General features: G+C 42.8%; 1 protein-coding gene across 1 annotated transcript in view; it reads right to left on the bottom strand.

The window, feature by feature from the left end:
• Window positions 1-14756, bottom strand: part of LOC134531369 (uncharacterized) — a 164091-nt gene that overhangs the window by 72573 nt on the left and 76762 nt on the right. The window contains exon 2 of the mRNA XM_063367070.1: window positions 5878-6149. Coding sequence (XP_063223140.1) covers window positions 5878-6149 — 272 coding nt within the window. The remainder of the gene's footprint in view (window positions 1-5877; window positions 6150-14756) is intronic.

The raw sequence follows: 14756 nt of genomic DNA, 5'->3' as shown, positions 1-14756 counted from the left end.
AAAGCCAATTCCGTGTTTGCTTTTGACGATGTAATGTGCGAGAAGCAAGGCATAATACAAGAATACTTTTCCATGGGCAGACACGCCAAGGTAGACTACGTTTACCTGTGTCAGACGTACAGTCGTATTCCAAAACATCTCCTACGAGACAACGTGAATGTCATAGTACTTTTTCGCATGGACGAACTTAAATTACGTCACGCTTATGACGATCACGTAAACACCGACATGACATTCCAGGAATTCAAAGACATGTGCTCCTTGTGTTGGAAAGAAGAACACGGATTCCTAGTTAGGGAGCGTTCAAGTATTACGTAACGAATTTGGGGGGGGAGGGGGGGGGGGTCTTGTAAAACGATACGATGCGTTACAGGGGTGGGAGGGGTTTGACCTACGCGTTACGTCACATTGTTTTTTTTAACCCTTCAGAACGGTCGCGTAGACACAGATTCTTTCACGCATTTTTTAAAACTTTTTTTCCTCAAAATTTCAAATGGCATGATAGCTTAATTTTTTTTTTACCTTCACAAAATTGCTTCTGCTTGCTTTACAGGATTAGTGAATATTGTTTTTTTTTAACTACAAACGTAAAGCAATATATATATATATCAACAGCTGTGATAGTTTTTCTCGTCACTCCAGTAGAGTAGTTAAAACAAAAAATACCGCTATTCGGATGGCTTCGTTATACTTCGGTTGTCAACGTAGACTCCAATCGCCATGTTAGAAATTATATAGGTATTGATATTCAAAATACACTGTTTTCTATGTGTGAGATTTTCTCTCATCACAACAGTAATGTTGTGGTACGAAAGACGATTGGTCTGAAAGTTTAATAAAAAAACTAGTGAATTAAAATCTCCCATGTTGGCAACCCTTTTCGTTTATTTTTTATGGAGGATTCCCCATTGAATTGTTCGTATTTTGCTCTCCCAAGATGGCAACCCTTTTCGTTTATGTGCTTCAAGCACTCGACCGACTGTATGAAAATTGACAACTACGATGTTTCGGCGGAATATAGAAACCTTGAAGATAGCTTGCAGTATCCAACAGACCCTAATATGGCGTGGTATAGCGCTCACGTCCGTGAATCGCAATATTTCTTGCAAGTTATTAAATGCGCGGATGAATCCTGCTGTTCCCGCTTGAGGAGTGCATTAAAATCTGTCTTTCCAGAAACTTTCCTGCCGCCACCCTGCCCAATCCTTCAAACCGCAAACAAGTTCGTGGTACCTAGTCAGATAGATAGAGGATCATGCAAGTTTTCGCCACTTCTTGTGAGGTTGTCTGTTGATCTGTCGCCTCCTCTAGAAGGGTTTAAGCAGATGCCTTACGATTTCTTTTGCCCATCAGTACAATCCGACCTAAAGAACCGAGTATGTTCAACCTGTGGGTTTTTTTTTTACATCCCACAAGATTGTGCAAATGCACAATCGTTACATGCATAGCAAGACTGCCCAAGACCTTCGTGAAAGTCGAGTACGGCCACAGCGAATTGCTGCAAGAAGGGCAAATGAGCTTCTCTGCATTGTGCGTCGCAGTGAAACATCGTCTGAGGATGCCGATTGGCTCGACGAAGACGAAGTTGATGCAAGCGGGTTAACAATTCCGGAACCCTCTTCATCTGCTCTCCGGATGCCAGTAATGAAAGAATCTGAGTGGCTGGCAAACTCATGGACAGAGGAGCAGTAAAACTCCAATTGAATTTTTTTTTTTACAATCTACTTATTTTAATTATGGCTAATTTTATTTTAAATGTTTTTCGTTTTCGTTCGATCGTATTCTTAAATACGATTATATTTTGACAAATATATTTTATTGCAGTTAGTTTTATGTTTATAATTGCATTGCCAAAGGTAAAAATAATTATTACAAATAAAATTTGTTGTTTAATTTTAATCGCTTTATTAGTAAAACGCTCAAATAGGAGAATGCATGAGAAGAACAATGGCGGATAAAGCAAAAAGTGTGTAAGGACAGAGCCAAGTCAGGAAAACGACGTAATTAAATGTATGATTGCTAAATGTATGATTGAGTAGTAAAAATTTATTAGGACTAAAAAAACATTAGAAAGCTCTTGCTCTTAAAAACAAGACATTTCAAATGTTAATAAATAACATTAACGCGATTAAAACAATAACAAAGGTATTTTAGTGACTTATTCCGGTACGTTACGCCACATAATTGTGACTTTTAGGTAAAAATGGTCACTTGGGGTTACGAAACGTTTTACTAGGGGGGGGGGGGGGTTACAGAAAAACGTTACGGCGCGTTACATGGGTGGGGGGGGGGTCAAAAATATCAAAAAATTGCGTTACGTAATACTTGAACGCTCCCTTATAGTCAAAGACTGGCCTCTATATAAGGCCAGGTGCAGACGAGGTTTCGATCAGTTTATCGTCAAATATGAATCATAGCATTTCGAAATTCGGTCGTAGCAGTCGAGAATTACGTACTGCTCTCAAGTCTTATGACGAAGATATCCGCAAATACATTTCGCTACTGGCTCAAAAAGTAGACAGTGTGAAAAAGGAATTACTAGAGTATCTCGTTGCCATCGACCAGCGCGTGGAAGCCTCGGATTCTCGCATTCGCGACATGATCGAAGTATCGAATGCACAAAGCCGGACGATTTGAGGACTTTTCAAAGTAGTCTGAAAGCATCACTATCTCACTTGTCAACAAATTCAGATTTAGCCAAACATAAGAAAGAAGTTTCTGCGAACGAATAAAAAAGTATAAAAGGAGGTCTTGCAATAAGTTTTCAGCCAGTACAATGTCGGACCTGGCCAGTGACCTTCATCGAGCTTTACAGTCTGTTCGAAAAAAATATTTACTTGCTAGACGAACCAGACTTGCACGTGAGATGGAAAATGAGGAGATATTTAAACCAATCACTAGTCGCCTCGACGAATTTAAAAACTAGGAAGAACCAGCCATCATTGTGAAGACAGAAGTTGAAGATGAAATGCCGGCTGTAAAGAAGAGAAAGTATGAACCAGATCGAGAAGAAAAGGACTAAACAAGTACAAAGTGCATGCACAAGAAAAAAATACCGAAAAAGGAACATCAAGTTAATGCAATGGTCCGGCCATACCTGATATCGTTTACGAGTCGGAAAAATGACACGACCTACGGAGTGTACAGAAATCATAATAAGTGGTTCCTCGGTGCTAAATAATAGACTTTCTACCAGGAAATATTATGTGCGTAGAAGAGTTCAAAACGCGCGGGACTCCGGGTCTGTAGGTACGAATTGCTATTTCGCAGGGAGCCTAAAGGATATGCTCACAAAAATTTACAAGAGTACAAAAAACTGCTAGAGCTAACTAATGCACATTTTCGCGATAACGATCCAGATAGTGGTGTATATCAATACGAAGATCATGAAAAAATTGACATTCTCGCTAATCTCTTCAGTGAACTAACAATGCATGGTGAAGGTTTAAAAAAGCTAGAAAGTGGTCAGATATTTGACTATGTATATTGGGACGACCACAATGAATTAGTCGATCGTCTTAGAATTTTACATGCTTCGCTTAGTGTAGAAAACTATTCGCACATCAACAAAATAGTCTCCATACGTGAAGAACTGAGGGAAGCCGGCTACATACAATGAGTCGAACCGGAATCGCTCACGAACTTCATGCTCCTGCTAGACGGAAATACTTTCGTCGCAAAGTCATAGTTCGTGGAATTATTGATTTATTCCAGGCGGATCTTGTTGAGATTATACCGTAATCCCGATTGAATAAAGGTTTCCAGTACATGTTGACAGTCATCGATGTTTATAGCAAGTTCGCTTGGGCTAGACCTGTCAAATCAAAGACTGCAACCGACGTAGCCAAGGCAATGAACAATATTTTGCAGGGTGGACGTGTACCGTCGCACCTGCAAACGGACCTCGGGAAAGAATTCTACAATGCAACCTTCAAGGCTTTGATGAAGAAGTATGGCATCAAAAACTACTCTACATTTAGTAACGTCAAAGCCTCCGTTGTCGAAAGGTTTAACAGAACTTTGCGTTCCAAGATGTGGCGACAGTTCACGGCTAACGGAAATTACAAGTGGCTTGACATCTTGCCGAAACTAATAAGCGAGTATATTTCCGCGGTGCATTCTACCACGAAAATGAAGCCAAAGGACGTAACGGACAATCGCCTGCTTCAAACAGGGTTTTCCAACACGAAGAAGAAAGATCCACGAAAGCTTAAAAGTAACGTAGGTGACATTGTGCGAATCTCCAAGCAGAAAGGTATCTTCGAGAAAGGTTTCACAGAGAACTGGAGTCCCGAACTTTTCCGTGTGACACATGTTCGTGAATCAGAGCCTAGGACCTACTACCTCGAAGATTTGGACCACAAACCTATCCATGGCGGCTTCTATGCCGAAGAGATTCAGCCTACGTGTATCCCGATACGTACTTGGTGGAGAAGATTATAAAACGAAGAAATGGACGGTCCTACGTCAAGTGGTGGGGCTTTCCACCTCGCTTTAATTCGTGGGTGGCAAATACAGAAATAGAGAAATCCACAAAACTTCAGTAATTTGTCTGTGTATTTTTTTTTGTACTTGTAGTAATGTAGAATTTATGAAATAAAAGTTTTTAAAGTTTTTATTTTCTCAAACCTGCCAATTGAATGTTAATTTTTAAAAATTAAAGTTGTTTTGTATCGGCCAGGGATCGAACCAAGGACCTTAGTCGACCTAATCAATCAGTATATAGATTTCAAATTTATTTAATGAATTTTGATCATGGTTTATTGAAATTATTATTATTTTTACATAAAAATAAACATTATTGCATTGATCGGGTATCTAACCAAGAATAGGAATTGATCGATTCAATATGTAAATTAATGAGTGATTTATTTAATGAATTTTGGAATTTTTCCCGAATTTCTAGCTAAATAATTACACGATTCCAAGATGGCGTCTAAATGACAAGATGGCGGGTGTCACACTAATAATATATTATTACTGCACTCTAGCGGGTAAGAATTAAACTAACATGGCATCAGCGCACTCTAGCAGATGATAACATGATGATGGTTTCCAGCAACGAAGACAAGATGGCGGACATGACGTTATGTTACCTGACGATATATATGATTTGACATAAGTGGTGGAGTTCAGTCCGCCAGCACCCACCACGGGGGAAGGATCGGTCACCAATTATTTTTGCCCTCACCGGGTTTGAACGGAGGACTCCAAACTCCGTGTCGTAAATGTATGTTTTTTAAAATATTTTATTAAATTTTATTACTTAATTTTTTATAAATTTTAAATTTCTTTCATTCATACGGATAATAAATAAAAAAGTTAAAGTTGGCGGCCATAACAATAATTGCAACAGTGACGTCTTAAATCAAAATGGCGGAAAACAAAATGCTGGAATGTTCGAGAAAACAAAATGACTTCATCAAAAATGGCGGATCCAAAATGCGGGTCCAAAATGGCCGACGGGGTCAAGATCAAGGTCAAGGTCAAAGGTCAAGGTCACGACCATCCAAGATGGCCGCCGTGACGTCACAATCCAAGATGGTGGTCGGCACCACAGGCACCACACCCTGGACCCTGTTTCCGGAGCCCCTTTTATATACTACTGACTGCCCCCACTTAGGATGACTATGGGGGATTCATTGGAAGCTTTATGCTAGTTGGGAAGGCTCCTTGTGTAGCATAAATGCAGTTACAGCTTCAATATATTTAGGTCATAAAAACGTTTTTATCATAAAATATATCAAGTTATATAGCTGATGATCTATGGGACTGGCAGAAATTTATTCATAGTTGTTATAAGGAAAAATATCACTCTCAGGTAAGTTTCAGGTAAGAGCTGGTAAAGCGGGACTGGTAAAGCGGGCGTGCACTGACCTGCGGCGGGAGGCGGTAGGGGCGCGGGCCCGGGGGCAGGGGCACGCCCGGGGGCGGCGGAGAGGCCCAACGGGGGCGCGGGCAGGGCAGGTAGGGCGAGCCGAGGCGGCGGCCCCCGGGCCCAGGGGAGGGCGAGGCGGCGGGTCGGCGCGCCGCGATGGGCGGCGGCGATGGCGCGTACAGCGGCGAGCCGGGCCGGAAGGGCAGCGGCGAGGCCCGCCCCCAGCTGCGAGGCGGCTGCGACATCACGGCGGCGGCATGGCTCGCGGCGCCTGCAACACGCGCCGCCCCTCATACACGTGCTCCACCTCGGCAACGAACATACTCATGTGTGCTCATGTCGCAAATACATCTATCACACGAAACTAGGATACGTTGTTTAACGTAGAATTAATATATACGCAAATTGTCTTTTCAACTACATTTCTTGGCGCGAATCACACGGAGTTTCCGCACCCGCCACTAGAATTCGTTGCTGGAGCAGCTAAGCTTCGACTATAGTAGTATAGGAAAGTATGTCCGGAAACTGGCGCCGGCGCGTGGTGTGTGGCCGGTGGTGTCGACCGCCATCTTGGATTGTGACGTCACGGCGGCCATCTTGGATGGTTGTGACCTTGACCTTGACCTTGACCCCGGTGGCCATTTTGGATCCACCATCTTGGATCCGACATTTTGGATGACGTCATTGTGTTCTCGAAAATTCCGGCATTGTGTTTTCCTCCATATTGGATGATGACGTCACCGTTGCAATTTCCGTTACGGTCGCAATCTTTAACTTTTTTATTTATTATCCGATTTTAATGAAAAAAATTTTAAAATTTATAAAAAAATTCATTTCATAAAATTTTAATAAAAAATATTTAAAAATCATACATTAACGACACGGAGCTCGGAGTCCGCGGTTCGAACCCGACGAGTGCAAAAAAAATTAAAAATGGCGACCGATCCTTCCCCCTAGGTGACTGCAGGCAGACTGACTCCCACCACTTTTTTTCAAAGCATATATATCGTCACCTAGTATGACGTCATGTCCGCCATCTTGTCTTCGATGCCGGAGACCACCATCTTGTTTTCGGCCGCTAGAGTACGCTGACGCCATGTTAGTTTAGTTCTTATCCGCTAGAGTGCAGTAATCATTTATTACTGTGACACCCGCCATCTTGTCATTTGGCCGCCATCTTGAAAATCCGTAATTATTTAGCTAGAAATTCGGGAAAAGTTCCAAAATTCATTAAATAAACACTCATTAATTTACATATTGATTCGATGGATTCCTGTCCTCGGTTCGATACCCGATCGATGCAATAATGTTTAATTTTATGAAAAAATAATAATTTCAATAAACCATGTTAAACTTTCGTAAAGAGACTTTAAATCCTCTACTACCATCATCCTATAAGCCATCAAGACCAACATATTGGAAATTCGTAATTTTAATGCTAGAGATTCGGGAAAAAGTTCAAAATTCATTAAATAAATTTGTAATCTATATACAGATTGATTGGATCGACTAAGGTCCTTGGTTCGATCCCTTGTCGATACAAAACAACATTAATATTTTAAAAAAGTACCACTAAAGTGTAAGGTTTGAGAAAATAAAAAACACCGCAAGTTCTATTAAAAAAACTTTTATTACATACATACTACACTACTACAAGTACAAAAAAAATACACAGACAAATTACTAAAGTTTTTTGGATTTCTCGATTGAAACAGTCTTCTTACTATACGGACTAAGTCCTTTACATGACTTTAAATGTCTATTCAGTTTATCAGGTCGACATATTGGTACACCACAATTTGCACACAAAGCAGAATTATCGACTTCATTAAAAGGACAGTAATATATTTCGTGTCGTTGTGCACTTTGAATATTTGCCAATGTTTTGTTACAAAATATACAGCTTGATTCCGATGAATGTACAGCCAGTCTATCACAATTCCTGAGGTGCCGTTTTAATCTTCCATATTGTACAAACTTGCTTAAACATCTGTTGCACTGATATTCAATGCGTTCAGAGTTATCACTACAATTGTGTATTACATAATCACGTAATTTCAAGTTTTTGATCTTCTCGCAGTACATGCAGCCGGATGATGGAACACCGTTGGATGCACCTTCCTTCATCAATGCCACTGGAACTGTTGACAACCATTGTAACACTGCTGACATGTTAACTTCTGAAGCCGTTGAGGCCTGCTCTGCAGAAGATGTTGCACGCGTCGAAATCTCCCGCTGTGCTGAGAGAGCAGGTGTAGCTGTAGACATCGTTGTCATCGGGCTCTGCACTAATGATGGTAGACCTTCGATCCAGGTTGGTGTTGATACTGGTAATGATGCCATCGAGTTCTCAAGAATAGATAGATACTGGTCCATTATGTTATACAAGTCTTAACTATCCGAGCCGTTCATCACCGCAGCCAGAGACGGACTGAAGTCCATATCACCTGGGGTCTCACTTATATAGTCTCATTAGCCGGTACAACACATGAGTCAAATCAATAACCATGTTCATTATACGTCTCGGAGCATTTTTTATAATGACGATGTAAGCTGTCGAGACGGGAAATTAGTTTATTGCACTTTTTGCACTGAAACAGTATTTTTTGAGCATTATTCTGACAGCTGCTTCTTTCATGTCTGCGTGCATTTGAAGTTCTAGTAAATGATGCGTCACAATATTTGCATTGATGCGATGTATGCTCTTCATGAATTGAAGTCTGGAATGCAGATGGTGAAACTTCAGCTGATGATGGAACAGCACGTATCGTTGTCTCCTCTGCAGCAGGTATCGGGATCTCCACCGCCGCCGTGGTCTCCTCTGCAGTCGGTATCGGGATCTCCGACTCCATCATCGTTGCTGCCATCGAGGTCCCAGCTGCTGTCGGTAAACATTCTATTCCGCTCGACATAACTAAATCTCACGAAACTTAATGGAGAGAGCACGTCCGTACTGCACCGCGACCAGAGGTGAACTGCGGGTCCAGTCGTCTGAACCTCGCTTATATACCCGTGGTCTACTGGTATACCTCATGAGTCAAAATAATGTCTGTATTTAAAATTATTTTTTTTTCCTATTAGGTACCTAAAAATTGTAGAAATAAAAAGCATACGAGTTCAAGTTTTACACATTTATTTATAAAAATTACACAAATACATATTAGGTTAAGGAATCAAGCATTTTCACAAGCAAAGTCTTTAATGCCGCACGAACTGACACGTCGACTCCGATCCCAACTGGTTCGTTGACTCCGGTTCCAACTGGTTCGTTGACTCTGGTTCCAACTGGTTCGCAGGACACAGGATCAGGAACACTGGATTCCAGCTGGTCATCTTCTGCGACGTTGACAACTCCATCAAGACATGGTCGATGACGTCTGTGACCACGTCTACGCCTTGGCTTTGGCTCAGTGCTAGTTGGGACAGATTCACTGCCTGAACTGCGACGACGAGACACACACCGTTTGGGCGTCTGCGTAGAAGCATCACAGGTCGCAACAGGTTGCAACACGCTCATGTTTGGTGTTGCACATGCAGACGAGGCGACTACCTCAGCGATGCTAGCAGGAAGGATTGTGTGTGGTCTCATGTGATAGACGGCACAGTTTCCAGGTTCGCAACAAGCTACCAGCTGCTGAGTCGGTTCGTAGGACACAGGAAAGTGCGCAAACCGCCAATGCTGAGCACCTCCATCACAGGTTTCTGTATATGTACGTAGATACCCGGAATCCCAGTAGCTGTACTCGACACTGCTGAAGCTAGGTCTTGCGCTCACGTACACGTTAGCAGGATGAAACGTAAACATCTTCTTGCAGGTCGAACGTCAACTGAAGACGCGTACGTATGTACACCATTTATATATGCAGGCTCCTACTAACATTGTGTGTGCCATTTCTTCATTAGCTGCGAGTTTGTGCAGGCACAGACACGATCAAACTTGTCACATGGCTGCATGTCGTATATTGCACTAAGCTTGCGCAGGGAAGGACAGCCGTAGTCGGTCTGTATATCTACGATTTCAGCTGCTCCGTCGTCACACAAATTGCTCAGCCATTTCTTCTGTTCAGGTCCGGCAACGTAGATTATTTCGTTTTGAACTAGTAAATCTTGAAGTGTGTTTTTCACTTGGTGGTACGAAATTTTTCCTTCGTCCCACTCTAGTCCGTGATAATATTTACATAGCCATTCGTTCGACCGTTTACTTTTTTCGTCTAGTAGTTTCCACGGATACGGAGGTCGGAAGCTGCGGGTTCGAGTCTTGTCTCCTGAGGTGACGCTAATTTCCTTGAGCACGAATCCATTTTGACTCTGGAAACCTTGCAGGTTGCAGTACATCTTGTCGCTAGCAATGCTCGGTCGTAACTAAATTATCATCGAAAACGAAACCGTATTTATGTCAGGATTTTCACAAGTTTGTCTCGACAATTGTACGATGCAAGCCGATCATGAAGTATCAGACAAAAAGCATAGGTGTTTGGTGGAATGTTTCCGCTAGTCGTTATCTCGATCCTACAGTCGATGATGTTTGAATTTATTCGATCATCCTGTTTGGAAACGTCAAACACCATTAACGGAGCCTTGTTCTTGAAACTGTCGGGACTCAGTATCGGTGACTGTCTCCGCCCATAGTAAGCTTGCTGAAACTTGGCATACATTTGATATGCTAGAAGGAATCTTCCACTTTCAAAGTCCATGTTCATGTCAACGTACGGATAACTTTCGCTGTTTAAAAATATTTTTACATTACGTATTTGACAGTTATCGAATACGGAGCGACTTACTCCTGCATTGAGCTGTCTTCCGGTCTGAAGCCCGACGATGATGTATCTTGGTTTTTCCGTAGCGAAGCTGGACTTTACTATCCAATTGATACGCTGACTATGAGGCAAGCCAGGATAAGTTTCCAGGCTCCAGGATCGGAATGGCACATCGAAATTCTTGCCATTTTCTATGTTCTTCAACATCTTGACTCGTTCAACGGTGCTCACTTGGATGTGGGGCAGCATCCACTCGATAGACTGTAGTGTTAGCGAGACATCTTGAGGGTTTTCTGCAGCGGCGACAATTGCATTAATGTGCGTGTTGGCTAGAAGCAGTACGAGCTCTTGTTTCGAATTAATGATTATATGCTTGTAGTCCTCAGCGAATCCAAGAAGCATGGACAGAGGAACACAAACTTCGAACTTCCCTTCGGCATAAACCGGAAGCTTATATTCATCCTCGAGAGCCCAACCGGCCATCTTTGCAGCAGACAGTTCATTTGGCGTGAGCGAAAGGTAATTTTTCATAGCAGATGTTATGCCTACATCTCTCGTCTGGTCTACCTCGACACCATTGAGTACATAAGTAATGCGCTCGATTAGGTGAAGAATACCATTGCAGGATATTGACGTCGTTGTCGGATGCGTACCATCCGCTTTTGTAAGCGTGCCTCTTATACGTAGAAATGACTGCGAAGGTAAAGTACAAATATCTTGGTGCTGTACTGCAATGCGTACTTCCGATGGTAGTGCGTACGGTCCGAGCAGGAAAGGCTGGTACTGGGTGCAATTCCATTTTCGTAATGCTGTCATCAAAAATGACTGGATCTTCCACGTTGAGGATTTCGTCTTCCATATTTATTCGGCACTTGTCCAATACTGAGAAGATACTTTATGTTGTCAGGTGTTAATGCACCGATGTCTGGTAGAGAACTGTTCTTGTTCACGCCAATACGATTTCTTTTATAACTGTTCGGTGTTAAGAACTTTATGCCCATCGCTTCAAGTGCAGACGTAATGTAATTTCTTCGTCTTGAAAATTCACCAATCGTCCTCGCTGGTCAACGATTCGGACGACGACTTCGTGTGCGCACTTCACGACGACTGGAACGTAAATGATACTTTGCGGTACTTCGACCAGTTTATATCCTGGCGGGACCATCGGCGAAAACTCGTGCAGCATGTTGCTTAGTCTTCCGTTGAGATACGTTCCACTTGCCAAATTACAGTTTATTCTTATGACATTCACAGGCAAAATGTTTACTGCGCGTGTAGATTCGTACGTTCTTCCCGTATCATAAACCTTTGATTCGAATCCGAGCATCGTACCTATGGTGCCAGGTTTCGTAAAGTCGACATTTTCACTGCATGTTAGAATGCTTTTTTGAGTGTTTGGATTTCCACGCAGTTGAAAGTCTACATCCTGTGGTAACATATCCCTGATGTAATTTGCAATGTCGTCAATTTCGTAAGAGCCAACAGGTAACCGTATTTCATGAGCGGTCCCATCACTTTTCAGGAAGCAGATCTTGCAATTTTCTTCGTCGATATTAGGTATGGCATTATACGTTTGAAAATCTACGAGCCCGATGCTCCATTCTCCGTCTAAATCCAGAGGCGGGAAATGAACCGCCCGCAGCTCAGATGCGTGACCTGTCAGGGTAAGTGTTATCGACATGACTAATAAATTAACATCACTGCACAACCTTTAAGTAGCAATTTTTATTTGTCAGCTAATTTTTGTTTGTTAAAAAGCGAAGACACAAGTGTCCGCAGTTTGTTTGATTAGGCTTCTGTTCCGTTTCGTAATTGTAAAACAACGTAGTGGACCGGCCCAGGTACTGTCGCAGTTCGGGCGGAGGGCGTAAATTTCCAAAACTGTCGTAGTAAGTAGCTTTTTTTCCAGACTTTATGTACGCCACCCAGTGCGTGCCGCGACCCGCCGACGTGTCTAAATTAATTATGGCGCACTCACGTGTCTTTGGCTTACTAGGCAAAGTGTCTCGCATAAACACGCCGCGAAAATTTGGTATTTTCAGTTTGCGTGCATACTTTATTAAATCTACGTTGGTGAGCGGTCGTTTCGGTAGGGAACTTAGGATTTTCTCTTTACACGTTTCTTTCTCATGCCTCGTCCTGTCTTGTGAGGATGCAAGTACAGTCCTGCGCCGTTTTTTTTACCGATGGCAATGGCTTCCATGCTGGCATTGTGTCGCTGTGCTTCTTTTAACTGCTTGCGCTCATTCTTCGAAGTGTTGACTGCCCGCACTATACCGCTCGTTGCACCGATAAGGCCTCCGAGAGCACCCAATGCAGGCAAAAGCAAAGGAAGAAATCCTCCTATAATCTTCTTGTCGAGAGTCTGTAGTTTTTGCTTGGCTTTTTGCACGCCTGCACCGATCTTGCGCTTCTTGGTCTTGCGTGAGTTAGTCTTTGACTTGATGTAGCTGGTTCGACGAGCACCCAGTCCTAATTTCGTCTTTGCCTTCATGATCTTAGATACGCCCCACGCTGCGATTTTCTCTCCTAGTCCCGCGTTCGACGATTTACTTATATCTTCGGCTTCCTGTGCCAATATCTCGTCGGCCCGGTGCCTGGATTCCAGATCCTTGCTTAATGAATATGCGATATCGTGCTGCTTGCACTTTTCGTCGAGAGAATTAATGCCCACGTCACCACGAGCTAACCTTTTCGCTAGTTTCGTGCCGGGGCCGCTAAATCTGTAGCCAGGAATGTGTAGCTCGAATGGTAGATTGTTTATCAGAGAGTTCACGAGTCCTGCGCCGATGTGTTTTTTGTTCTTACCTCTTCGAGTCATTACGCACAACTGACCAGAAAGTATAAATGTGTTTGATTTTATACAATTACTTTAGTACAATGCAGGTCGTCAAGCAAGACGTGTGTTTGCCCGTGCGCATTACGCAAGACGATGTATTTAGTGCGCGTGAATCACGACATGGCTTACTGTTGCCTTCTGCCGTACGTTGCATAATGGCGGGTCCGTCCAACTGCGGTAAAACGTGTGTTTTACTGAGTTTACTGGAGGAACCAAATGGTCTTCGGTTCGAGAACGTTTACTTGTATTCCAAGTCGTTGCAACAGTCAAAGTACCAGCGCCTAGCAACTGTTCTACGATCTGTGGATGGTCTGGAGTATTTTCCGTTTAGCGATAATACCGATGTTGTGCCTCCAAGCGAAGCAAAAGCCAATTCCGTGTTTGTTTTCGACGATGTAATGTGCGAGAAACAAGGCATAATACAAGAGTACTTTTCCATGGGCAGACACGCCAAGGTAGACTGCGTTTACCTGTGTCAGACGTACAGTCGTATTCCAAAACATCTCCTACGAGACAACGCAAATGTCATAGTTTTGTTTCGCATGGACGAACTTAATTTACGCCACGCTTATGATGATCACGTAAACACCGACATGACATTCCAGGAATTCAAAGACATGTGCTCCTTGTGTTGGAAAGAAGAACACGGATTCCTAGTTATAGTCAAAGACTGGCCTCTATATAAGGGCAGGTACAGACGCGGTTTCGATCAGTTTATCACCAAACATGAGTCATAGCATTTCGAAATTCGGTCGTAGCAGTCGAGTCTTACGTACTGCTCTCAAGTCTCATGACGACGTAATCCGCAAATACATTTCGCTACTGGCCCAAAAAATAGACGGGGTGAAAAAGGAATTACTTGAGTACCTCGTAGCCATAGACCAGAGCGTGGAAGCTTCGGATTCTCGCATTCGCGACATGATCGAAGTTTCGAATGCACAAAGACGGGACGATCTGAGGACTTTTCAAAGTAGTCTGAAAGCATCACTATCTCAATCGTCAACAAATTCAGATTTGGCCAAACACAAGAAAGAAGTTTCTGCGAACGAATAGAAAAGTATAAAAGGAGGTCTTGCAATAAGTTTTCAGCCAGTACAATGTCGGACCTGGCCAGTGACCTTCATCGAGCTATACAGTCTGTTCGCGAAAAATATTTACTTGCTAGACGAACCAGACTTGCACGTGAGATGGAAAATGAGGAGATATTTAAACCAATCACTAGTCGCCTCGACGAACTTAAAAACAAGGAAGAACCAGCCTTCATTGTGAAGACAGAAGTTGA

This window comes from Bacillus rossius, chromosome 3 (genome assembly GCF_032445375.1).
Source record: "Bacillus rossius redtenbacheri isolate Brsri chromosome 3, Brsri_v3, whole genome shotgun sequence".
Taxonomy (NCBI): Eukaryota; Metazoa; Arthropoda; class Insecta; order Phasmatodea; family Bacillidae; genus Bacillus; species Bacillus rossius.
This window is presented reverse-complemented; position numbering and strand designations above follow the sequence as displayed.